Source organism: Scyliorhinus canicula, chromosome 7 (assembly GCF_902713615.1).
Source record: "Scyliorhinus canicula chromosome 7, sScyCan1.1, whole genome shotgun sequence".
Lineage (NCBI taxonomy): Eukaryota > Metazoa > Chordata > Chondrichthyes > Carcharhiniformes > Scyliorhinidae > Scyliorhinus > Scyliorhinus canicula.
In genome coordinates this window covers 207,252,390-207,278,799 of record NC_052152.1, presented here as the reverse complement: position 1 = coordinate 207,278,799, position 26,410 = coordinate 207,252,390, and the positions used below count along the sequence as shown (strand labels likewise).

Genomic DNA, 26,410 nt, shown 5'->3' with positions numbered 1-26,410 from the left:
AGAAATAAAAGTCAAACACCGCTGGAAATGTGAAATTAAAAATAGAAAATGCTGGAAATGCTCAGGCAGGGTCGCGGAGGGGGGGGGGGGGGGGGGGGGGGTTGGTGGAGAAAGAAGAGTAAACATTTTGTGAAAACCGAAGTGTTGATTGCCTCTCTCTCCACAAACACTGCCTGAGTATTTCCAGCATTTTCTGAATTTGACATTTTTGTTTGTTTTGCAAAAATGAATTGGCAACAGGCTACAGATAGGACAAACTTCCATTGACATCACTAATTTGGTTCAATTCCTATCGCAGAATACTGTAAACAGTTTAATACTTTATTTTGTGTTGTTTAATGCTGGTTTGGTGGTAACGCTGAAGTTGTGGGGTTTTGAGATCACGCACAGGAGAAGACGGAGACAAAATCGAGTCTTGGTCTCCAGTGAATTTGTGTTTATTTTGTCACGAGCAGCTTTTGCGAATTATCCAGCTCCCACTAACGTGCGGTCAGCGATGGGCTGAATGCCCCAAGGGATAGAATTGCAATATGGAAACGGGTCATTCAGCATGTCCCGCTGTTGATCTATCACATAAGCAGTAGGATGTCGTCAGCATTTCCTTCAGCCGAATGGTCAGCTGATCCTTAGCTGATTGCTAAGATGAGTCACCAACTCCACTATTGTTGTGTTACACGGCTACCAGTCACAAGATGGCGGCTGTGATGGAGGAGCGCAGGCTCACACACTGCCTTCAGGCATCCGAACATCGACCAAAAGTTACAGATGACAGCGGCTGTGATGTTACAGAATGGATCAGGGAAAGCGCGAGAGGGGCGGAAAGGAGAGGTCAGGCAGGAGGAAAAGTCCGTGTTGGGGAAACAGGACTATGAGAGGGAGGGGGCGACCCTGTAAGAGGAGAGGGGTCCTGCAAATGGGAGAGGCGGCATGGCAAATGGGAGAGGGGGGCAGAAAATGGGAGAGTGGGGCAGCAAATGGGAGAGGCGGCATGGCAAATGGGAGAGGGGGGCAGCAAATGGGAGAGGGGGCATGGCAAATGGGAGAGGGGGGCACGGCAAATGGGAGAGGGGGGCAGCAAATGGGGGAGGGGGGCAGCAAATGGGAGAGGGGGCAGCAAATGGGAGAGTGGGGCAGCAAACGGGAGAGGGGGGCAGCAAATGGGAGAGGGGGGCAGCAAATGGGAGAGGGGGCATGGCAAATGGGAGAGGGGGCATGGCAAATGGGAGAGGGGGGCAGCAAATGGGAGAGGGGGCATGGCAAATGGGAGAGGGGGGCAGCAAATGGGAGAGGGGGGCATGGCAAATGGGAGAGGGGGCAGCAAATGGGAGAGGGGGGCAGCAAATGGGAGAGGGGGCATGGCAAATGGGAGAGGGTCCTGCAAATGTAGGAGGGGTCCTGCAAATGGGAGAGGGGGGCAGCAAATGGGAGAGGGGGGCAGCAAATGGGAGTGGAGGGCAGCAAATGGGAGAGGGGGCAGCAAATGGGAGAGTGGGGCAGCAAATAGGAGTGGGGGGCAGCAAATGGGAGTGGAGGGCAGCAAATGGGAGAGGGGGGCTTGCAAATGGGATGGGGGTCCTGCAAATGGGAGAGGGGGGCAGCAGATGGGATGGGGGTCCTGCAAATGGGAGAGGGGGGCAGCAAATGGGAGTGGAGGGCAGCAAATGGGAGAGGGGGGCAGCAAATGGGAGAGGGGGGCTTGCAAATGGGATGGGGGTCCTGCAAATGGGAGAGGGGGGCAGCAGATGGGGGAGTGGGGCAGCAGATGGGAAAGGGGGTCTCCAAGATGGGACAGGGGCTGCAAATGGCAAGAGGGTTGAAAGGGGAAAGACGGGGCTGCAAATGGGGGAGGTGGCCGAGCAAGCCCCTCAGTTTTGTAAAACAAAGTGGATAAAAAGGAAAGAAACCGGATGAATCACCCTGCCTTGGAACAACAACAGCAAAGCCAGCCCTGCCGACCCTGCAAAGTCCTCCTTACTAACATTTGGGGGCTTGAGCCAAAGTTGGGAGAGCTGTCTTACAGACTGGTCAAACAATAGCCTGACGTAGTGACACTCACAGAATCATACCTTACAGACAATGTCCCTGACACCACACCCTCCATCGTGTTGTGTGGCACTAGCACCGTGCTAAATGAGGTAGATTCAGAACAGATCTAGCAAGTCAAGACTGGGCATCCATGAGGCGCTGTGGGCCATCAGCAGCAGCAGAATTGTACTCAGCCACAATCTGCAACTTTATTACCCGGTGTTTTAGTGCTGCCTACTCACCCTGGCTGTCCTGAGGAGATTGTGCAGTTTTTTCCGGCACTGCCAGCCGGTCCGGATGGTGTTGCCCGTGGCACTGACCACCTCTGCCACCTGCGCGCAGACACGGTGGCGGCTGGCAGCTTCTTTCCCACCCTGAGGTACAGGGTCGCCCGCTTCTCCTCCACGGTTTTTAGAAGGGTCTCCAGTTCTGCATCGGTGAATCTCGGGGCTGCGCGTCTTGCTGCCATCCTGTTGGCTGGGATGGTGTGTGTGGGCAGTGAAGTGTGTGTGTGCGGCAACAGCTTGTCAGCCTCCCGGACCCACCGAATCCGGCACCGTTTCTCATTGGAATCGATTGTGTTCCACGTGGCGCCGGTGCTGCCCCTCCACAGTGGTGGAATCGCTCCAGGTGCGGCGCCAGTTTTGGTGTCGTAGAACGCCAGGAATCCTGCACCAGTGTCAGCACTTAGTCTGAGGAACTGCATTGCTTCCAGCAAGATATCTTCTCGAGGAATAAAGCAGCAAATCCTGAGGCAAATCCATAACAACGGCTGGTGGCAGCAGTGACTAATCCATGGAGAACCAGAAGAAAATGCCAGGAAAGATCCGGAGAGAATCCCAGCAATACGGAGCGGCCAATCCAGCAACCACACCGGAAAACACAAGTACAGCTCAGCCGCCATGAAGACAAACAGAGCGGGAAAGAGGAACCTCGACCCAGTGTGGGCAGAGCAGGAAAGGGGAATCTTGTCCCGGGGGAGAAATGTTTAGCACCTTAACCCCCTCGAATCGTTCCAAAACACAGTGGGCCCAGATAGGTTGGGCAACAGCAAAATTGGCAAAAATGTTTCACTAGCTCTTGCTATCACTTTGCTATTTGCTGCCCACACATCCCAGATGATGTGTTGACCAGGAAGGGGATGAATGAACAGACAGCCTCCTCAGAGGATTTCATCGGAGCCTTTGACTCATACTTCAGTCTCCCTCGAGGGAAGCAGAATCTAATTCTAATTAACAGCCGTGAGGTTATGCTGCAACTGTACAAGACCTTGGTTGGACCAGAGTTGGGAGTATTGTGTGCAGTCCTGGTCACCTCATTATAGGAAGGATGTGGAAGCATTGGAAAGGGTGCAAAGGAAATTTACCAGGATGCTGCCTGGATTGGAGGGTAGGTCTTATGAGGAATGGTTGAGGGAGCTAGGGCTTTTCTCTTTGGACCGGAGGAGGATGAGAGGTGACTTAGTTGAGGTGTATAAGATGATGAGAAGGATAAATAGAGTGGACGTTCAGCGACTTTTTCCTCGGGTGGATGTAGCTGTTACAAGGGGGCATAACTATACAGTTCATGGTGGAAGATATAGGAGGGATGTCAGAGGTAGGTTCTTTAGTCAGAGTGGTTGGGGCGTGGAACACACTCCCAGCTATGTTAGTGGAGTCGGACACTTTAGGAACTTTCAAGGGGTTATTGGATAGGCATAAGGAGTGCACTAGAATGATTGGGAGTAGGTTGATTTGATCTTAGTTTCAGACTAGTTCGGCACAACATTGTGGGCCGAAGGGACTGTACTGTGCTGTACTATGTTCTAAATGGCACAGCCAAAATCAGGGTGAAAGGATCAACTCAGTCATCGGGAGTGCACTGCCGAGCTGACAATATGGAACATTAAAAGACAACCTGGTCAGAGAGAGGATGGTCGTGGGTGTTTTAGGCAAAAAAACCTCTCTGCCATCTTACCATCTTGGGAAGTTTTAATTTTAAATAAAACCGTACAACGGACCAGGCAGACCGAAGAGTGGAGGCAGAATTGAGTCTTTGTCAGAGAACCGACGGAAATCCCTCAAGAACAGTCCGATGATGTTCAGTTTGACGTGTAAAACCGGAAAGTGTAGCAAGGCAGCGAGCAGGCAAGTGTCCGGCGAAGGCACCACCTGCACCCACCCCATTCTCCTGTGGCAGGAAGAAGATGCACAGGTAGGAAGACTGCCCTGCCCAAATTGCACAATGCCATGGCTTTGGTAAGTTAGGTCATCTTAAACTGGCCTGCCATTCCAGTAAATCTATGTTTACAAGACAGGATGAGAAATCTATTAACGAACCTCTATTCAAGAAATTTAACACCTTGACAACCAGGATTAGCATTCCCAGGAGAACAAAGGAAAGTGGAAGCCAGTATTGGAATCCCACCATCAAAGCCTGGTCCACCCACGTCGACGCTATGACCGAAAAAGCACAACAGCGCCTATATTTCCTCAGGAAACTAAGGAAATTCGGCATGTCCACATTAACCCTTACCAACTTTTACAGATACACCATAGACAGCATCCTATCGGACTGCATCACAGCCTGGGTATGGCAACTGCTCGGCCCAGGGCCGCAAGAAACTTCAGAGAGTCGTGAACACCGCCCAGTCCATCACACAAACCCACCTCCCATTCATTGACTCCATCTACGCCTCCCGCTGCTTTGGGAAAGCGGGCAGCATAATCAAGGATCCCTCCCACCCGGCTTACTCACTCTTCCAACTTCTTCCATCGGGCAGGAGATACAGAAGTCTGAGAACATGTACGAACAGATTCAAAAACAGCTTCTTCCCCACTGTCACCAGGCTCCGAAACGTCCCTCTTATGGACTGATCTGGGGCAGGATACTCCGACCCCCCCCCCCCTCCGTGTCGGAGACCCGCTGGGGGGGCGGTGTGAATCCCGCCCCGCCGCCGGCTGCCGAATTCTCCGGCACCGGGGTTTTGGCAGGGGTGGGAATCGCGCTGCGCCGGCGATGGCCACTGGCAGCACCCCCCCCCCACCCACCCCCGGTGATTCTCTGGCCCGCGATGGGCCGAGCGGACACCCGTTTTCAGCCTGTCCCCCCGGCGTAAATCAAACCAGGTCTGTACCGGCAGCACCTGGCTCTATGGGCGGCCTGTGCCGTGGGGGCACTCTTTCCCTCCGCGCCGGCTGCTGTCAACCTCCGCGTGGCCGGTGCGGAGAAGAAGCCCCCTGCGCATGCGCCGGGATGACGCCAGCACACACTGGCGCCAACCCCACCGGTGCCAGCCTAGCCCCTGAAGCTGCGTAGGATTCCGCATCTTCCGGGCGGCCCGACGCCGGAGTGGTTCACGCCACTCCTCGGTGCCAGTACGGCCCGCCCCGCCGGGTAGGGGAGAATCCCGCCCCGATATCTCCACACATCTTCTCCACTGAGTAGTACTACACTCCTTTTTTTTTATAAATGTTTTTATTCAGTTTTCGTATTTTATATTGAACAAATTACAAATTGTTAGGAGAGAGAAAAAAAAAACAAACAAAAACAAACACGCAAAAATTAACACACATATTTACAGGTAAGCATCTTCGTAGTAGTAACTGCGCCCCCCCCTCCCCCCCTCAACATGTTTATTTAGCTTGGTTTTGGGCCTTAGCTAGCCATCGAACCCCCGTAACGAACCTGTAGCCCCCCCCCCCTCCCGCTACCTTCCCCCGACTATTCTTCCTCTTGTACATTGGCCACAAATAGGTCCCGGAACAGTCGCATGAATGGCTCCCACGTTCTGTGGAAGCCGTCGTCCGACCCTCGGATGGCAAATTTGATTTTCTCCATTTGGAGAGATTCCGAGAGGTCGGACAGCCAGTCCGCAGCTCTGGGCGGTGCTGCTGACCGCCAGCCAAACAGGATTCTACGGCGGGCGATCAGGGAGGCAAAGGCAAGGGCATCCGCCCTCCTCCCCAGGAATAGATCTGGCTGTTCTGAAACCCCGAAGACCGCCACTATCGGGCATGGCTCCACCCTCACTCCCACCACTTTGGACATTACCTCGAAGAAGGCTGTCCAGTACTCCACGAGTCTGGGGCAGGACCAGAACATGTGGGCGTGGTTGGCCGGGCCTCTTTGGCACCGTTCACATCTGTCTTCCACCTCCGGGAAGAACCTACTCATACGGGTTCTTGTTAAGTGGGCTCTATGTACCACTTTTAGTTGCGTCAGGCTGAGCCTTGCGCACGTGGAGGTGGAGTTGACCCTATGCAGTGCTTCGCTCCAGAGTCCCCACCCGATCTCCATCCCCAGGTCGTCCTCCCATTTCCTCCTTGTTGCGTCCAGTACGGTGTCGTCCCTATCTACCAGTCGGTCATACATGTCACTACAGTTCCCTTTCTCTAGGATACTTGCGTCCAGTAGGTCTTCCAGTAGTGTCTGTCGTGGCGGTTGTGGGTACGTCCTTGTCTCCTTTCGTAGGAAGTTTTTGAGCTGCAGGTACCGTAGCTCGTTCCCCCCAGCTAGCTGAAATTTCTCTGTCAGTTCGTCCAGTGTTGCGATCCTGTCGTCCGTGTATAGGTCCCTGACTGTCAGTGTCCCCCCGTCCTGCCTCCACCTTTTGAAGGTGGCGTCGGTCAGTGCTGGTTTGAACCTATGGTTGTTGCAGATGGGAGCCCTGTTCGACATTTTGGTCAGGCCAAGTTGCTGCCGCAGTTGGTTCCAGGATTGGAGGGTGGCTGTCACCACTGGGCTGCTGGAGTGTTTTTTGGGTGGGGATGGGAGTGCTGCCGTGGCGAGGGCCCGGAGGGAGGTTCCCATGCAGGAGGCCTCCTCCGCACGCACCCACTCAGCTTCTGGCTCCTGGATCCATCCCCTTACTCGCTCGGCTGTTGCTGCCCAGTGGTAGAATTGTAGATTCGGGAGGGCTAGCCCTCCCCTGGTTTTTGTTTTTTGTAAGACCTTCTTTGGGATCCTAGCATTTTTACCCCCCCATACGAACGCCATGATGAGTTTGTCCAGCGCTTTGAAAAAGGCCTTGGGGATGTAGATCGGAATGGATCTAAACAGGAAGAGGAACCTGGGCAGTACGTTCATTTTGATCGTCTGAACTCTCCCCGCGAGGGAGAGCGGGAGTGTGTTCCATCTTTGCAGGTCCTTTTTAACTAGTACTACACTCCTGTAAGCTTCACCCAATACCTGTGTCTATATGTTTACATTGTGTATTTTATGTTTGCTCTATTATGTATTTTCTTTTCATGTACAGAACAATCTGTCTGAGCTGCACACAGAACAGTACTTTTCACTGTACCCCAGTGCACGTGACAATAAACAAATCCAAATCCAAAAAATGCAATCATGTACCTCCAGGCTGCTCTCCTTCACTGAGGCTGTTTTGCTCCATATGCAGGAATTGACAATACGTTTATCGCCCCAGTGGTGTTGTAGCTCTCTCTAGCTCTTCCCATGTTCAGAAGGTCAATTCCCAATGAATCAAATAGTGGAAAATCCCCGGATTTGGTCAAGGATCATTAACTCCCCATGAAATCAGATTCTAATTTAAAAAGCGTTCCTTCAAAATGATTCATTTTCTTTGACTGAAAACTGATGTACTAAATGATTGGTATTACATGGTCCATATTTTATAGCTGTAGTTCCTGTAGTTGACGCGGTGGTAATGCTGGGGGACGGCAGTAACTTTGATCACCCTACCAAAGGTCAGGTTTGGTTGGGCTAGCTTTGGGCTACCTAGATTTTCCAGCCCTGTCCACCACTGGGGTCAACCGCTCCTGCCGAAGGTCAATGGATTTTCGGGTGGCTCGACGCTTCACCCGCGACACACCTTGCCTCGGCCGGGTCTGAAACTCCTGGCCCTAGATGGAGTCAGACATTCACTGGAGTTTAGCATGATCCAGTTCTCCAGGGAAAGTGAAATTGGAAGTTTTGCGCCCCCGGTCCCCTTAACCTGGAGCTCTCACACACCAGGTCAGCTGGAGAATGGGGTCTGACTGTTACAGGCACTGGGAGGGTGATTGATCAGTGTGACTACTTTCTGACTGAAAGTAGTGATAGAATTAGTCAGCGGGAAGAATGCCGAGATGATATATATTGGCCGGGATTCTCCCTCTCTGGGGACTAAGTCCCCAGGCTGGCTGGAGAACCGGCACCAACCACTCCGGCGTCAACAGGCCCCGAAAGTGCGGAATTCTCTGCACTTTTGGGGGCGAGGTGGATGCCGGAGGACTTGGCGCCGCTCCAGCCGGTGCCAAAGGGACGGCGTGAGTCCGCACATGCGCTAAAGGGCCAGCGTGATCTCGCGCATGCGAAGAACCACCGGCATGGTTCCGCGCATGCGCAGACTGGCCGGTGTATTTTTGCGCACGTGCGGAGCCCGACAGGGGCCGGCGGGGAAGTAAGAAGTGCCTCCACGGAACAAGCCCGTCTGCAGATCGGTGGGCCCCGATCGCGGGCCAGGCTACCGTGCCACCCCCCCCCCGGGTCAGATCCCCCCCCCCCCCCCCCCGAGGACTGCCCCCACCGACTTACCTGTCAGGTCCCGTCGGTACGTGAGGTGAGTGATTCACGCCGGTGGGAGCCCTTGACTGGCTTGGCGTGAATCCCACACCCACCCGAAAAACGGCGCAGGAGAATACGGCAGCTGCCGTTGGGGCAGCAGGGTGGGATTTGCACCCGGCGGGGGGGGGGGGGGGGGGGGGGGGGTCGGAGAATCCCACCCCCTAAGTGTGAAAATGCTTCTATTAAATTCTGAACGACGAAAGCGGTGTGAATCTGTCACGAGTGTCAGACGTTCTGCACAGTCAGCGTGACTCCATTTAGAAGTTTATTTAAGAGCCAAGTATTTGCATTAATGATTTAATCTGTTACCGGATCATCTTTGAGAAAAGGCCCTCCCACCCGAGACAAGGGACAGAATTGTTCTTTTTTTCTGGTGACAATGATTTCTTTGCATGAACTCTGACCTGTTTGAGTAGTCTTGCCTTGGCTTGCCTTTGCTAAGAGTTTCCTCAGCTGCCTGTTCCTCCATTCTCCTTTACCCATTGCCAATTCCCAACTCCAATAGCCCATAGCCTGACTGCACCCCGCCCCCCCCTCCCCTTCCCCCAACAACACCTTCTATTGGCACTGCGATTTGCCTGTATGCATGCTCATCGACTCTGTGAGCGCCCAGCATGCTGTTGCACTTTTATGGAGAGCTTTTCTGGTAACTGCTGTAGCGGATGATGCCTGTTGGAAATACAAAGCCTGTTTTTGCACTTCAAAGGGTTTCATGCTCTTGGCTTTCTACCTGCCCCTTGTGCTAAATTTGGTCCAGATATGAATGTATTCCCGATATGGATCTATCTGTTCCTGCAAACCAAATGGACAACAGGTCTTCATGCTGATATCTTGCTGACATTCTGGAATTGGGGCACACATTACATCATAACTGGTTGGTTACTGAGTGGGGCTCTTCATTCTAGTGAGCGACTCAGTACTGATTGAAGACACTGGTCTTCCTGAATGCCTGGACTGGAACGGAATACTAAGAAAGCAAACTAGGGATGAACGGTAGAGGTGTGGGGACGAACGTATCTTTTGGAATTTTGCTGAATAATGAATAGCTTTGTGAATAATGAGTTGGAATGCGGGATGGATTCCATGATAAGGGAGAGTGTACATGGGCTGTGGGGGGAGATAAAATGGGTGGGTGGAGTCAGTGATAGCGGGGGGGAGAAGTTCAGGCTTGATGTGTAGAATGGTCTCTTCTCTTCAATGTTTCTTCATCTTAAGGACTGCATTGTTCCCGGAGGCCGTATTACATTAGACAATTGTGATGTGGAGATGCCGGCGTTGGACTGGGTTGGGCACAGTAAGAAGTATTACAACACCAGGTTAAAGTTAGATAATTGAGCACGGCTCAGGAACAGGAGCTAGTGCAATCCCACTAAATCAAGCCTGTTTCTTGTTACGAGGGCGACAGCGGTATTAATGAAAGTTTACTTCTGTTTAATTTGTTTAAAGATTAGAGCGTTTAGTGTAAATCATTGTGATAAAAAAGTTCCCTCTCGTCCTGCAGATTCCTTCCGTTGTCGAGGAGAAGCAAAGTTAAACATTCCCCTCCGTATACAGTGGCTCTTTCTCAAAGGTTAATCATTGAAACCAGGCTGGACACTCTCAGTCCACATCCCAGAGTTACAGTATAAAAATCAGACTGAGCAACAATCTGCTTGTCACCTCAAAGGTATAGATTAGGGCACCAAGGTACGGGAAATGCCCTGGGGGAAAGGATGGGGATAGTCAGTTTGGAGATTTATTGGAGTTTCACGATGGGTATGTAGAACCAGCCGCAGAGATCTCCTTATTTGGTACAGTGTTAGCATCAGAGCTCACGCTATGATTAAAATCCACAATGTGTTTTTCATTTAAATGGGTATTTGGAAAACTTGTGTAACCTGTCATGATAGGGAGTGCAGTGAGATATGTTAACCCTCTAACCCTGTACAAATATTTCTCTTAGCTTTAAGTTTCCTGGCAGAGCTTGTTCTGCAATTCTGTTTATTTTCCCTAACCTTTACATCTGTCTTTCTGCTTCTCCCACTGTTTTGTTTCCCTCTATCCTTCTACTGTTTTTGTTCCCTCCAATCTTGACTCGCTCTTTCTCTACCTTAGATGCTTCTGATTCCTTCCTGTTTTCCTCTCTCCCTCTACTCTCTCTGCTCTCCAGGTCTCTTATCTCTTTTATATTCTTTCATGGGATGTGGGTGTTGCTGACTAAGTCAGCATTCATTGTCCATCTCTAATTCTCTTGTGAAGGTGGTGGTGAGCTGCCTTCTTGAACTAGGTACACCCACGGTGCTGTTAGGCAGGGAGTTCCAGAATTTTGATCCAGTGACAGTGAAGGAACAGCAATATATTTCCACGTCAACGTGGTGAGTGACATGGAGGGGATCTTGCAATGGATGGTGTTCCCAGGTATCTTCTGCCCTTGTCCTTCTAGGTGGTAGAAGTTGCGGGTTTGGAAGGTGCTGCCTAAGGAACCTCGGTGAGTTGCTGCAGTGCATCTTGTGGATGGTACACACGGCTGTTACAGTGCATCGATGGTGGAGGGAGTGAATGTTGAAAGTAGTGGATGGGCTGCCAATCAAGTATGTTGATTTGTTTTGTATGGTGTTGAGTGTTGTTGGAGCTGCACTCATCCAGGCAAGTGGAGCGTATTCCATCAAACCCCTGGCTCTGTCTTTTAGATGGTGGACAGGCTTTGCGGGGTCAGAGGGTGAGTTACCCGTCGTGGGAATCCTAGCCTTTGACTTGCCCTGGCAGCCACAGTATTAATGTGGCTAATCCAGTTCAGTTTCAGATCAATGGTAACCCCCAGGATGTTGATATGGAGGAATTCAATGGTGATAATGCCATTGAAGGTCAAGGGGCGATGGTTAGATTATCTCTTGTTGGAAGTGGCCATTGCCTGGTACTTGTGTGGTGCAAATGTCATTCATCTTTTATCAGTCTAATCCTGAATATTGTCCAGGCCCTGCAGCCTATCAAACTGCTTCATCAAATCCCTACAGTGCAGGAGGAGGCCATTCAGCCCATCGAGTCGATACCAACCTTCTGAATGGACACCCTACCTAGGCAAAATTCCTAGACTTATCCCTACAACCCTACCTAAACTTTGGACATTAAGGGGCAATTTAGCAAGGCCAATTTTAACCTGCACATAAAATTTCATAGAATTTACAGTGCAGAAGGAGGCTTTTCAGCCCATCGAGTGCATACCAGCCCCTGAAAGAGCATCCGACCTGAGCACACACCTCCACCCCATCCCCGTAACCCAGCAACCCCACTGAACTTGTGGACACTACAGGGCAATTTATCATGACCAATCCACCTAACCTGCACATTTTTGGACTGTGGGAGGAAACCGGAGCACCCGGAGGAAACCCACGCAGACACGGGGAGAACGTGCAGACTCCGCACAGACAGTGCCCCAAGCTGGGAATCAAACCCGGGTCCCTGGCACTGTGAAGCAACAGTGCTAACCACTGTGCTACTGCGCTGCCCACAAATCAAGTTGAACATTGAGCAGTCATACATAGAAACATAGAAGATAGGAGCAGGAGGAGGCCTTTTGACCCTTCGAGCCTGCTCCACCATTTATCACGATCATGGCTGATCATCCAACTCAATACCCTAATCCAGTCATCAGCGCACATCCCCACTCCTGACCTTATGATGGAGGAAAGGTCCCTGATTAAACAGCTGAATGTGGTTGGGCCGAGGACACTACCCTGACGAAACCCTGCAGTGATGCTCTGTGACTGTGCCATGATCCCAGTTGATGTTATAATAGGATGAGAAGATCCGAGAATGGAACACTGGCTTAAAACCTTTACTTTTTGTTCTGAAACGTGGTTGACAGAATTATAGGACTGCTAATTCATTTTAACAACAAGGAAAAAACATTTGTCAAACATGAAAAGTTGGATTATTATAAAATACTCCTTTACTCTCCCCTTAGCATAACAATTACACGCACATTTTAAGATTAACATGGATTAAAAAGTATATCTTAAACTACAATGGTCTCATTTTCACAAAGTCCCTTTAAGCACACAGATTGGCTGTGGTCACATGTGCACATTACGCTTTGGACCCAAATTAGTGTTTGTGAATTTCTCATAATCCCCCCCAAAGGACTGCCACAATAAAGTTTCCACACTTTAAAATCTTCTCCCATAATTATGCTTTCCCTTGGCGATTTGCGTTCTGAAATCCAGACCAGGTTTTCCAAATGACACATTTAAATAAAGCTTCTGCTTCACTTTTAACAGCAAATGCAGTCCAGAATTTTGCACCACCTCCTTTTGAGTTTCCTTCATTTTAACTGATTTGACACAAATTCTTGAGATCCAGCCAATGATTTCCACAATTATTTCAACTCGCGTTTCACAGGTTGGAGTAAAATTTCACAAACCCAAAAATCACTTCAGATATCTTTCTGGTCTCTCATAATCCAATGTCTTTTCAACTCTCTGTGACTTTGCCGGACAGTTCTCCATTCCAGTACCTTTAACCTCAGACTTCTTGGAAACTTAATTTCTCTAGGTTCCTTAACTAGCTGTTCTTCAAATCTCTGCGCTTGTTTTCTTAATCATTACTCCATAGTAAAGCTTTTCTTACAGCAAAGCTGAGAGAGTTGTTCCCTCCATTGCCTTCTAAACTAACTGCTTCTCGCAGAACCGTAAGGGCTGTCTTCTATCTCACCAGCTATATTCAACCACAATCAAATTAGCTAAACTAAAACTTAAAATCTTCTCTACCTTACAAGGCCCCAGTTGCTAAGCAGCCACTGCCGGTCTATTTATTCTTCATGTCTTAGCCCTCTCTAAGCATAATGGAAACATAGTTTGAACTTAACCAACCCCCACACATACAAACACCTTTGTCCAGCATGAATCCTGGCGGATTGGAAATTAGCAAATGTGTCACCACTGTTTTAAAAAGGAGGTAGGCAGAAAGTGGGTAATTATAGGCCAATTAGCTTAACTTCGGTAGTAGGGAAGATGCTGGAATCTATCATCAAGGAAGAAATAGCGAGACATCGGGATGGAAATTGTCCCATTGGGCAGATGCAGCATGGGTTCATAAAGGGAAGGTCATGCCTGACTAATTTAGTGGAATTTTTTGGGGACATTACCAGTGTGGTAGATAACAGGGAGCCAATGGATGTGGATTTCCAGAAATCTTTTGACAAGGTGCCACACAAAAGGTTGCTGTATAAGATAAAGATGTATGGCATTAAGGGTAAAGTAGTAGCATGGACAGAGGATTGGTTAATTAATAGAAAGCAAAGAGTGGGGATCAATGGGTGTTTCTCTGGTTGGCAATCAGTAGCTAGTGGTGTCCCTCAGGGATCAGTATTAAAACATGCTGCTGTGCGGAGAGACCTGGGTGTGCTAATGCATGAGGCACAAAAAGTTGGTTTATAGGTGCAATAGGTGAATAAGAAGGCAAATGGAGTTTGTCCTTCATTGCTAGAGGGATGGGGTTTACGACAAGGGAGGTTATGCTGCAATTGTATAAGGTGTTAGTGAGGCCACACCTGGAGTATTGTGTTCAGTTTTGGTCTCCTGACCTGAGAAAGGACGTACTGGCGCTGGAGAGTGTGCAGAAGAGATTCACTAGGTTAATCCCAGAGCTAAAGGGGTTGGATTATGAAGAGAGGTTGAGTAGACTGGGACTGTACTCGTTGGAATTTAGAAGGATGAGGGGGAGGGGAATTTATAGAAACATATAAAATTATGAAGGGAATAGATAGGATAGATGTGGGCAGGTTGTTTCCACTGGCAGGTGAAAGCAGAATTAGGGGACATAGCCTCAAAATAAGGGGAAGTAGATTTAGGACTGAGTTTAGGAGGAACTTCTTCACCCAAAGGGTTGTGAATCTATGGAATTTCTTGCCCAGTAAAGCAGTTGAGGCTCCTTCATTAAATGTTTTTAAGATAACGATAGATAGTTTTTTGAAGAATAAAGGGATTAAGGGTTATGGTGTTCGGGCCGGAAAGTGGAGCTGAGTCCACAAAAGATCAGCCATGATCTCATTGAATGGCGGAGTAGGCTCGAGGGGCCAGATGGCCGACTCCTGCTCCTAGTTCTTATGTTCTTATGAATCTAACGATAGGGGTTACCCTTCCAGACACACAAACATTACATTAAACTCACTTAAAACTATTCGTTATTTCTAATGTTTATCAACACAAATACTAATCCCTCAAAACAACCTATTTTTCCAAACAACTAGGATGATTGTCCCAACAATCACAACCATGTTCCTTTGTGCTGGGAATGACACCAACCAGCGGAGAGTTTCCCCCCTGATTCCCAATGACTCCAGTTCTGCTCGGGCTCCTTGACTCCACACTTGGTCAAAGGCTGCCTTGATGTGAAGGGCAGTCCCTCTTACATCACCTCTTGAGGTCAGCTCTTCTGTTCATATTTGGACCAAGGCTGTAATAAGTTCAGGAGCTGAGTGACCCTGGGCGGAACCCAAACTGAGCGTCCGTGAGCAGGTTTTTGCTGAGTAAGTGCTGCTTGATAGCACTGATGATGCCACCTTCTATCATTTTGTTGAGAATAGACTGACAGGACAGCAATTGGCGGTGTTGGATCTGTCCTGTTTCTTGGACATACCTGGACAGTTTTCCATATTGCCAGGTGGATGCCAGTGTTGTAGTTGTACTGGAGCAGATTGGCGCAGGGCACGGAAGGTTATGGAGCACAAGTCTTCAGTGCTAGTTCTGGAATATTGTTAGGGCCATAGTCTTTGCAATATCCAGTGCCTTCCTGGATTTTGGATTGAATAAAATTGACTGGCATCTGTGATAGAATCACAGAATCCCCACAGTGCAGAAGGAGGCCATTCGGCCCATCGGGTCTGCACCAACCCTCTGAAAGATAGACACTAACTAGGCCCACTCACCCGCCCTAGCCCCGTAACCCCACCTAAACTTTTGGACACTAAGGGGCAATTTATCATGGCCAATCCACCTAACCCGCACATCTTTGGACTGTGGGAGGAAACCGGAGCACCCGGAGGAAACCCACGCAGACACGGGGAGGATGTGCAGACTCCGCACAGACAGTGACCCAAGGCCGGAATTAAAGCTGGGTCCCTGGCTGGAGTGCCGGCTAATGGGCCACTCTGCCACCTGCTGGGGGTTTCCAGAGGAGGTCGAGATGGATCATCCACTCGGCACTTCTGGCTGTTGTTGGGAATGCTTCAGCCTTGTCTTGTACATTGATGTGCTGGGCTCCCCATCATTGAGGATGGGGATATTTGTAGAGTCTCCTCCTCCAGTGAGTTGTCCGATTGTCCACCACCATTCACGGCTGGATGTGGCAGGTCTGCAGAGCTTAGATGTGATCCGTGGGGCCTCGTCCTCTTTGTTTACTTCACTTGCCCCTCAACTTCTCTCTCTGTCCCTTTCCCTCTTCTTTCTCCTCCATTCCTTTCTCTCTCTGCCTTCCCTACTTTCTTCCTGTCCCCTTTGCATCTTTCTGTCTTTCACCATCTGCCTCTCTTCTTTTGTTGTTATTTTGCATGTCATGGGCCAGGCTAGGAGAAGGTGACTTCCTGATGGGTCACAGCTCACATGGGGGGGGGGCACGGCAGAGGATGGCAGAGCCCAGGTTTGTGGGCGGTGGGGGTGGGGGTGGTGGAGGGTGGGTAACAGAGTGAAACGGTAGTCAGGTGGGGTCAGGGGTTGGGGTCAGGGGTCAGGACTGATTCTACGGGGTTTGGTGTTTAATTAGCCCGATTGCACTGTTGGGTGTGCGGTGGGAAACGGTCAGTTTAGCGGGCAGATGTATGGACAACACAGAGTTCTAACGTTCTAAGGGAGAATATACCACCCATTGCACTCTGGTCTTAGTGCAACCTGGGAGTAAAGGCAGGATCAGGGCAGGCATTCCCAGTTATCCTGATGTCTGTGTCCGGGAGGGAGGGCAGGGATCATTGTGCTGAGGCCCCACCTTGACGAACAGCTTGTGTGTTTCTGCAGCACCAAGGTCAGCCTGAGAGAGAGGTTCTCCAGCCCCAAGGGTCCTAGTGCCAAGGGGAAAGGTTCGCCACAGAGCAGCCTGCGCAGATCACCCAGTGCAGACAACAGCATCGAGGACAGCCCGGACAAGGTGCAAAAGAGTTGGAGCTTTACCGACAGGACACGGTTCAGGCACGCCTTCCGTCTGAAAGGAGCAGGTTCACGGCAGAACTCTGAGGGTGTGTGCAAACGCTTCAATAACGCTAACCCCTGTTTCTTCCATCGAATCGTCACTCACCATCTGTTCAGGTGTCATCATGGCTCAGTGGGCAGCGAATTCACCTCAATCAGGAGGTTGTGAGTTGAAGCCCCACTCCAGAGATTGAGCACAAAATCCAGGCTGCACTGTCAGAGGGTCAGTACTGAGGGAGTGCCGCACTGTCAGAGGGTCAGTGCTGAGGGAGTGCCGCACTGTCAGAGGGTCAGTACTGAGGGAGTGCCACACTGTCAGAGGGTCAGTACTGAGGGAGTGCCGCACTGTCAGAGGGTCAGTACTGAGGGAGTGCCGCACTGTCAGAGGGTCAGTACTGAGGGAGTGCTGCACTGTCAGAGGGTCAGTACTGAGGGAGCACCGCACTGTCAGAGGGTCAGTACTGAGGGAGTGCCGCACTGTCAGAGGGTCAGTACTGAGGGAGTGCCGCACTGTCAGAGGGTCAGTACTGAGGGAGCCACACTGTCAGAGGGTCAGTACTGAGGGAGCGCTGCACTGTCAGAGGGTCAGTACTGAGGGAGTGCTGCACTGTCAGAGGGTCAGTACTGAGGGAGTGCTGCACTGTCAGAGGGTCAGTACTGAGGGAGGGCTGCACTGTCAGAGGGTCAGTACTGAGGGAGTGCCGCACTGTCAGAGGGTCAGTACTGAGGGAGTGCCGCACTGTCAGAGGGTTAGTACTGAGGGAGTGCCGCACTGTCAGAGGGTCAGTACTGAGGGAGTGCTGCACTGTCAGAGGGTCAGTACTGAGGGAGGGCTGCACTGTCAGAGGGTCAGTACTGAGGGAGTGCTGCACTGTCAGAGGGTCAGTACTGAGGGAGTGCCGCACTGTCAGAGGGTCAGTACTGAGAGTATGCTGCACTGTCAGAGGGTCAGTACTGAGGGAGTGCTGCACTGTCAGAGGGTCAGTACTGAGGGAGTGCCGCACTGTCAGATGGTCAGTACTGAGGGAGCACTGCGCTGTCAGAGGGTCAGTGCTGAGGGAGCGCTGCACTGTCAGAGGGTCAGTACTAAGGGAGTGCTGCACTGTCAGAGGGTCAGTACTGAGGGAGTGCTGCACTGTCAGAGGGTCAGTACTGAGGGAGTGCTGCACTGTCAGAGGGTCAGTACTGAGGGAGTGCCGCACTGTCAGAGGGTCAGTACTGAGAGAGTGCTGCACTGTCAGAGGGTCAGTACTGAGGGAATGCCGCACTGTCAGAGGGTCAGTACTGAGGGAGTGCTGCACTGTCAGAGGGTCAGTACTGAGGGAGTGCTGCACTGTCAGAGGGTCAGTACTGAGGGAACGCCGCACTGTCAGAGGGTCAGTACTGAGGGAGTGCCGCACTGTCAGAGGGTCAGTACTGAGGGAGCGCTGCACTGTCAGAGGGTCAGTACTGAGGGAGTGCTGCACTGTCAGAGGGTCAGTACTGAGGGAGTGCTGAACTTCTTAATAAGACTCCCATGTGGAACCTTGTCAAAGGCTTTGCTGAAATCCATGTAAACTACATTAACTGCACTATCTTCATCTACACACTTGGTTACATGCTCCAAAAACTCAAATGAATCTGTTTGGCCTGACCTCCCTCTGACAAAGCCGTGCTGACTGTCCCTCAACAAATCTTGTCTCGCAAAGTGGCCATAGATTCTCCTTTAGAATCTTTTCCAGTAGTTTCCCCACTACTGTACTGACATGAGACTCACTGGTCTGTAGTTCCCCGCTTGTCTCCACAACCTTTCTTAAATGGTGGGACCACATTTGCGGTCCGCAACCTCTGACACCTCCCCAATGGCCAGTGGGGAATTTGGGTCGGAGCTCCGACAATCTCCTTCCTCGCATCTCACAGCATCCCGGGACACAATTCATCCGGACCTGGAGATCCGTCCACTTTTAAGTCCGCCAATACCTCCAATGCCTTGTCCCTCCCGAGGTCAATTTGCTCAAGAACTGCACAGTCTCTCTCCCAGAGTTCCATAACTGCCTCCTCATTCTCTTGCGTGAAGACAGATGTGAAATCTTTGTTCAACACCCTACCAATGTCCTCTGGCTCCACCCACAGATTTCCCTCTTGATCCCTCATGGACCTGACTCTTTCCCTGGCCATCCTCTTCCCATTGATATACTTATAGAATATCAGTTCTCCTTCTGAACTACATATCTCCTTATCTCTCACCATTACAGTTTGGCTTGCTCCTTTGTCCCTAAAGACCTTAACCTCCTTACCTACTCCACCTTGTACACACGAGTAAACCTTACTCTCACAAGTAAAATCTTTAAAAAGATCTGACACTTGTTTATCAGACAAACTCTGAACAGGCTGTATATTCTTTTCACTTCTTCAGCTGCAACCATGTTTTAATTTGCCTCTTCAGTAAACCCCACTGTCTTATCCTGTTCTACGAGTCTGTCTTCCCAGTACTTCCCTTAAGTCATCAACACTGCCACTCTGTGTGTCCAACTTTATTACAATGAAAACATCAAAGTTTTCTTATCTCCTTTTTATTGTCATCGGTTTCCTTCTTCACCTGAGGCGAAATGTCTTTACTATCCCCAACCAAACCTCCTTTGCCTTGACCACCTGTGGATTTTTCATTTTCCCTCTGTCGATGCTTCACAGACTCAAAACAAAATCGAAAACCAAACCTTGATTTATCAACTAATTCAAAATGATCTGCCATTTCAGCTGCCTGCCTCGCAGTTTTAACCCTTTGTTCTTCCACATGAGTTCTCACTACTTCAGGAAGTAAATCTTTCATTTCTTCCAGAATAATCATTTCTCGATGAACTTCATTCGTTTGGCCTATTTTTATTACTCTTATCCACCTATCAAAATTATTTTGTTTGATTTTTTTCAAATTTTATATACATCTGACCTGGTTCTTGCCTTAGATTTCTAAACTTCTGTCTGTAGGCTTCTGCCACTAGTTCATGTGCGCTTAATCGGATTTTTCACACCTCCTCATAATCCCCAAATACCTCCTCTGACAATGATGCAAACACTCCATAGAATCATAGAATTTACAGTGCAGAAGGAGGCCATTCGGCCCATCGAGGCTGCCCTGCCCTTGGAAAGAGCACCCCACTCAAGCACACACCTCCTCCACCCTGTCCTCTTAACCCAGTAACCCCAATTAACCTTTTTGGACACTAAGGGCGATGTAGTATGGCCAATCCACCTAACCTGCACATCTTGGAGGAAACCGGAGCACCCGGAGGAAACCCACGCAGACACGGGGCGAACGTGCATACTCCGCACAGACAGTGACCCAAGCCGGGAATTGAACCTGGGACCCTGAAGCTGTTCTACCTATTATTTGGGTTTGAAACAAGAATATCCACTCGGTGTTTGGCCAATTCAATTGCTTAGCTACTTTCTCAAAAGAGATTTTTAAAAAATTCTTGCATCTCCTCAAACCTTGGCAGTGCGTCAACATATTTAAACATATTCCCACTAGGATTTGGACTGGGAAGCGTCACTCCTCCAACTTACGTCCACTCAACATCTGCCTTAAACTCCAACCTTTTAAGTTGGTATTCTTCTCTCTCTCTCTCCCTTTCTCTCCCCTGTCCTCCATTGCTAATATTCCCATTTCAAGTTGCCTCATTTCAATTTGTTTTTGAAAAGCTCTTTCCCTTTGCAGCATTTTGAATTGTTTCATTTGTAATTGAATTTTAGCAAATTCTAATGGCCACGACCCAGACTGTATTTTTGGCATCCCTTCCACAATTAAATGCTGGGCGACCACTTCAGTTATCTCTGCCTTCCTCGCCCAGCAGTTAAATTCAACTGCATGCCCGCCAATTCCATAGTTTTGTTTCAACCCCCCTTTTGCAAACCACCCGGAGAATTCTCTTCATCATCCAGGAAACTCTCAGGCTCTGAAAGAGCCATTTTAGAAATCACTCCCTATTAAACTGACAGAGCTTGAACACCTGAAAGCAACAGGTCCTCACATTCATAGTAATAATCTTTATTATTGTCACAAGTAGGCTGACATTAACACTGCAATAAAGTTATTGTGAAAATCCCCTAGTCGCCACATTCTGGCGCCTGTTCGGGTACACAGAGGGAGAATTCAGAATGTCCAATTCAGCTAACAAGCACGTCTTTCGTGACTTGTGGGAGGAAACCGGAGCACCCGGAGGAAACCCACGCAGGCACGGGGAGAACATGCAGACCCCACACAGACAGTGTGCTGCCCTATTACGTATCCTCATGTATTTTCTTGAATTTTGTTTTATTCCCTTTTCTTCCATGTACTGAATGATCTGTTGAGCTGCTTGCAGAAAAATACTTTTCACTGTACCTCGGTACACGTGACAATAAACAAATCCAATTCAATCCAATCCAGTGACCCAAGCTGAGTGAGTGCTGTACTGTCAGAGGGTCAGTACTGAGGGACTGCCCCACTGTCAGCGGGTCAGTACTGAGGGAGTGCCGCACTGTGAGAGGGTCAGTACTAAGGGAGTGCAGCACTGTCAGAGGGTCAGTACTGAGGGGGTGCCGCACTGTCAGAGGGTCAGTACTGAGGGACTGCCCCACTGTCAGCGGGTCAGTACTGAGGGAGTGCCGCACTGTCAGAGGGTCAGTACTAAGGGAGTGCAGCACTGTCAGAGGGTCAGTACTGAGGGGGTGCCGCACTGTCAGAGGGTCAGTACTGAGGGAGTGCCCCACTGTCAGAGGGTCGGTACTGAGGGAGTGCTGCCCTGTCAGAGGGTCAGTACTGAGGCAGTGCTGCACTGCCAGAGGGTCAGTACTGAGGGAGCACCCTACTTAAGCCCACACCTCCCCCCTATCCCCGTTACCCAGTGAACCCACCTAACTTTTTTGGACACAAAGGGGCAAATTAGCATGGCCAATCCACCTAACCTGCGCATCTTTGGACTATGGGAGGAAACCGGAGCACCCGGAGGAAACCCATGCAGACACGGGGAAAAAGTGCAGACTCAACACAGACAGTGACCCGAGGCCGGAATTGAACCCAGGCCCCTTGTTCTTTGAGGCAGCAGTGCAAACCACTGCGCCACCGTGCCACCCCATGCCATGGTTGCGGCTCCTTTTTTGTTCTGGAATAACCCCTTGCTTTGTTTAGTCTGGCTCTATTGGAGTTATTGCAGGTGGAAAATATTATACATATGTGGAAAGCGGGCAGGGGGGGAATAGACCTCATCTGAAGCTCGATCAAAGCGTATATTGGACAGAACGGTCTTTCTCTGCACTGTATGTTTCTGTGCCGTCTCTGGAGTGGGACATGAATGAACAGGTATCCAAAGGGGCTGTACTTATTTAATAAGTATGTTGAATCTGAGAGTTATAAATGGGAATCGGATGAAATGATTCAGCTGATGCATAAGATCAACAGCGCTCTGAGTGAATGGTAGAGCAGGCTCAAAGGGGGGAGGGATAGACTTTCTGAGTGAGAGGAGAGTGCTGCTACCTGATGGAAACTCACGCGTTTGGAAGGAATCAGAAAACTCCATGAAGTAGCGGGCTGGCTCCGGAAGGAATCACATTTTGGTTGAGTGCTGCAGCTGTGCAGGTTTCCCATGTGCTTCTTTGTGTTTCAGACCATTCCAGTCTGCCGGAAGAGGACATCCCAGACAACAGGAGCTATCAGTGTGAGTTCATCACGGACAACTTAACCCCTGGGCTCAAAGTTTCGATCAGAGCCATATGGTAAGACCTGACTGAATGTTTCGTGCTCTCTCTCTCTCGAGCCCTTTAAGAGCTGGGTGTTCTGAGCTGTGCGGCCCGTCAGCGATAACTGTGCTGGAGAGCCTGCGGAGGTTTGGTTAAGGATAGGACCAGGCCCAGTGAATTTAAACCCTTGTCCATGAGGATACTGACTTTAACGGGGTACTGGGGTTGGGGCACGGGCTGCTCATGGAAGGAGTGGAAGGGTTGATTGCTGGTGCTGAATAGGCTAGCCAAGAGGAAGATCGGGAGGTGTAATCCTTTAGCTGGTGTGAGGGTCAAAGCTGTTTTGAGGCCTAGTCCTTATTGACATTTCCAGCAAAAGGGTCACCAAATGGGCAGCGCCCTCTGGTAGAATTCATTACTGTCTGACAGTCTGATTCTGGGGGGTGGGGAGGTGAGGGGGAAGCATTTTCCTCTGGGATAACAGGAACCCCTATTTGGCAGACTGATTTCTGAGGGCCCAAAGTCACTCTGAACGTTTCCATCGCACCCTGCACCCCCCAAACCCACCGCGGAGGCTCTGTGTGGTATCAGAGGCTAGCAGAGGGTGGGACCTGGCACCTTTGGCAGGTGGAAACTCCACTCAACTGTTTTCTGGCAACATCTCTGGGATGGCGCCAACCATCCTCTGGCGTAACCGGGGCAAGGGGTGATCTCCTTTTCCAAGCCACCTCCCGGTGTACATGGGGCGGAATGAGTTACCAATTGTCCCAAGTGTCTTTGAGAGAGTAAGGAGGGAAATTTTGTATCAGTTTTGCCTGAAGTGAGAGCACATGTCTTCCACATCAATAATGTTGGGGGTGAAATGAGGGAAACCTGGGGTCCCAGTGATAATTGACGTTCAGTGACCCAGCGCTGAATGGTGAGGGACTAGTGAATGACAGAATTCTGAAATACACATTCCCCAGCATCTAATGTTGAGGCTGGCAGGATGAGGTATAGCTAAATGTGGGCTTGCAGTGTAACCTCACTCAGCGAGGCTAAATGGCTTCAAGGAAAGGGAGGGGGGGGAAACACAATGTATGTGGACCTATTGTTTTCTTTTCTGTCCAGTCTTTTCCCCCCTCTGTCAGCACTAACTATCTGGAAACTTTCTTCATAGCATTATGCGATTTCTCGTTTCCAAGCGGAAGTTCAAAGAGAGCTTACGACCATATGATGTCATGGATGTGATCGAACAGTACTCTGCGGGTCACTTGGACATGCTGTCCAGAATCAAAAACCTACAGTCCAGGCAAGGGTCCATTCTTACATTTAACTACCAGCCTCCACCATCTGCCCTCTGTTCTATTCCCTCTAAGTATCTGTGAAGCACATACATCGAAACATAGAAAATAGAAGCAGGAGGAGGTTATTAGGCCCTTCGAGCCTGCTCCGCCATTCGTTATGAACATGGCTGATCATCAAGGCTTATCTAGCCTTTCCCCCATATCCCTTTATCCATTTATCTCCAAGAGCAATATCTAATTCCTTCTTGAATTTACACATCATTTTCGCCTCAACAACTTCTGTGGCAGTGAATTCCACAGATTCACCACTCTCTAAGTGAAGAAATGTATCAGTCCTAAAATGTTTATTGCTTATCTTCAACTATAACACCTAGTTCTGGACTCCCCCACCATCAGGAACATTCTTTCTGAATCTGCCGTGTCTAATCCTGGTGGAATTCTATAAATTTATATGAGATCCCTTCTCACTCTTCTAAGCTCCAGTGAATATAATCCTAACTGATATAGTCTCTCCTCATATGACAGTCCCGTCATCAGCCTGGTAAACCTTCGCTGCATTCCCTCCATGGCAAGAACATCTCAGATATGGACATCAAAACTGCTCACAATACTCCAGGTGCACTATACAATTGCAGTAAAACATCCCTATTACTATAGTCAGATCCTCTCGCTATGAAGGCCAACATACCATTTGCCTTCTTTACTGCCTGCTGTACCTGCACGCTTACTTTCAGCGACTGATGCACGAGGACACCAAGGTCTCGCTGAGAATCCACCTCTCTCAATTTACATCCATTCAATAATAATCTGCCTTCCTATTTTTGCTACTGACATGGATAACCTCACATTTATCCACATAATGCTGCAACTGAAGTGCATATGCCCACTCACTCAGCCTATCCAAATCACACTGAAGCATCTCTGCATCCTCCTCACAGCTCACCCTCCCACCCAACTTTGTATCATCTGCAAATTTGGAGCTAATACATTTAGTTCCCTCGTCCATTAGCAGTTGGGGTCCAAGCACAGATACCTGCGGTACCCCACTAGTCACTGCCTGCCAATCGGAAAATGACCCATTTATTCCAACTCTTTGCTTCCTGTCTGATAACCAGCTTTCTATCCATCTCAAAACATTACCCGCAATCCCATAGTCTTTAAGTTTACATATTAATCTGCTATGTGAGACCTTGCTGAAAGCCTTCTGAAAGTCTAAATAAACCACATCCACTGGTTCTCCCTGGTCAACCCTACTAGTTACATCTTCAAAGAATTCCAGTTGATTTGTCAAGCATGATTTCCTTTTGTAAATCCATGCTGACTTTTTGTGATTATACCACTGCTTTCCAAATGCTATGCTACGAAATCTTTGATAATGGACTCTAGCAACTTCCCTACTACGGACGTTAGGCTCACAGGCCTATAGTTCCCTGTTTTCTCTCATTCCAGAGTCCAACAAATTTTGGAAAATGACCGCCGATGGATCTACCATTTGTACAGCCACTTCCTTAAGTACTCCGGTATGAAGATTATCCAGTCCTGGAGATTTGCCGTCTTCAATCTTTTAATTTCCCCCAAACCATTTCTGGTAATACTAATACTAATCTCCTTCAGCTCCTCACTAAAACTTGTGTTTCTCAGAACTTCTGGTACGTTATTTATGTCTTCCTTTATGAAGACAGAAGAAAAGTACAAATTAGGTTCCTCAGCCATTTCTTTGTTCCCCATTATGAATTCTCCCGTTTCTAAGTGTAAAGGGGCCGACATTCGTTTTTGGCAATTGTTGGTTCCTCAACATATTGTCCAGAAAACCATCCTGTAGATACTCCATAAATTCCTCCTCTATGTATTGTGTCTAATTTGACTCACCCAATTTATATGTAGATTAAAGTCACCCAAAATCACAGATGTTCCTTTATCACATGCATCTCTGATTTCCTGTCGAATGCAATTCCAAACATTACCGCTGCAGTTTGGGGGTCTGTCTACTACCCCTACCAATGTTTTTTGCCCCTTGGTGTTTCCTAACTCAACCCAGACAGATTCCACATCATTTGTGTTCATATCTTTCCTCAATATTATGTCAATATCTTATTTAATCAACAATGCAACTCCACCACCTTTATCCGTACTGTCTGTCCTTCCGAAAAACTGAACAGCCTCAATGTTTGGTTCCCACCCTTGGTCACCTTGGGACCATGTCTCTGTAATCTCAACTATATCACATCCCTTTACATCTATCTACGCAAATAATTCATCCATTTTATTTCAAATGCTCTGAGCGTTCAGGTACAAAACCTTAAGGTTAGTTCTTCTAACGTTCCTTGTCCCATCCCAATTACTTTTGTACTGTGCGGTATCTGATTTTGGCCCTGGATTTCTCTGCCTGCCACTTTTCCTGTTCTCCTTCCTCTCCTTGGGGGCCCGTTTAGCTCAGTTGGCTACAGCTGGTTTGTGATGCAGAGCGAAGCCAGCAGCATGGGTTCAATTCCTGTATTGACTGAGGTTATTGATGAAGACGCCACCTTCTCAACCTCGCCCCTCGTCTGAGGTGTGGTAATCCTCAGGTTAAATTACCACCAGTCAGCTCTCCCCCTCAAAGGGGAAAGCAGCCTATGGTCACCTGGGTCTATGGCAACTCTCCTTACTATCTTTTTGTCTTGTTCTTGATAGTAGTTCAAACCCTCCCAAACCGCTCTAGCA

The 26,410-nt window shown here is 49.3% G+C and overlaps 1 protein-coding gene across 1 annotated transcript in view; it reads left to right on the top strand.

The window, feature by feature from the left end:
* LOC119969753 (potassium voltage-gated channel subfamily KQT member 2) overlaps positions 1 to 26,410 on the top strand; it is a 218,063-nt gene that overhangs the window by 174,184 nt on the left and 17,469 nt on the right. Inside the window, exons 12-14 of the mRNA XM_038803799.1 lie at positions 16,557 to 16,774; positions 22,349 to 22,457; positions 23,581 to 23,712. Of these exons, the coding sequence (XP_038659727.1) occupies positions 16,557 to 16,774; positions 22,349 to 22,457; positions 23,581 to 23,712 (459 nt within the window). The remainder of the gene's footprint in view (positions 1 to 16,556; positions 16,775 to 22,348; positions 22,458 to 23,580; positions 23,713 to 26,410) is intronic.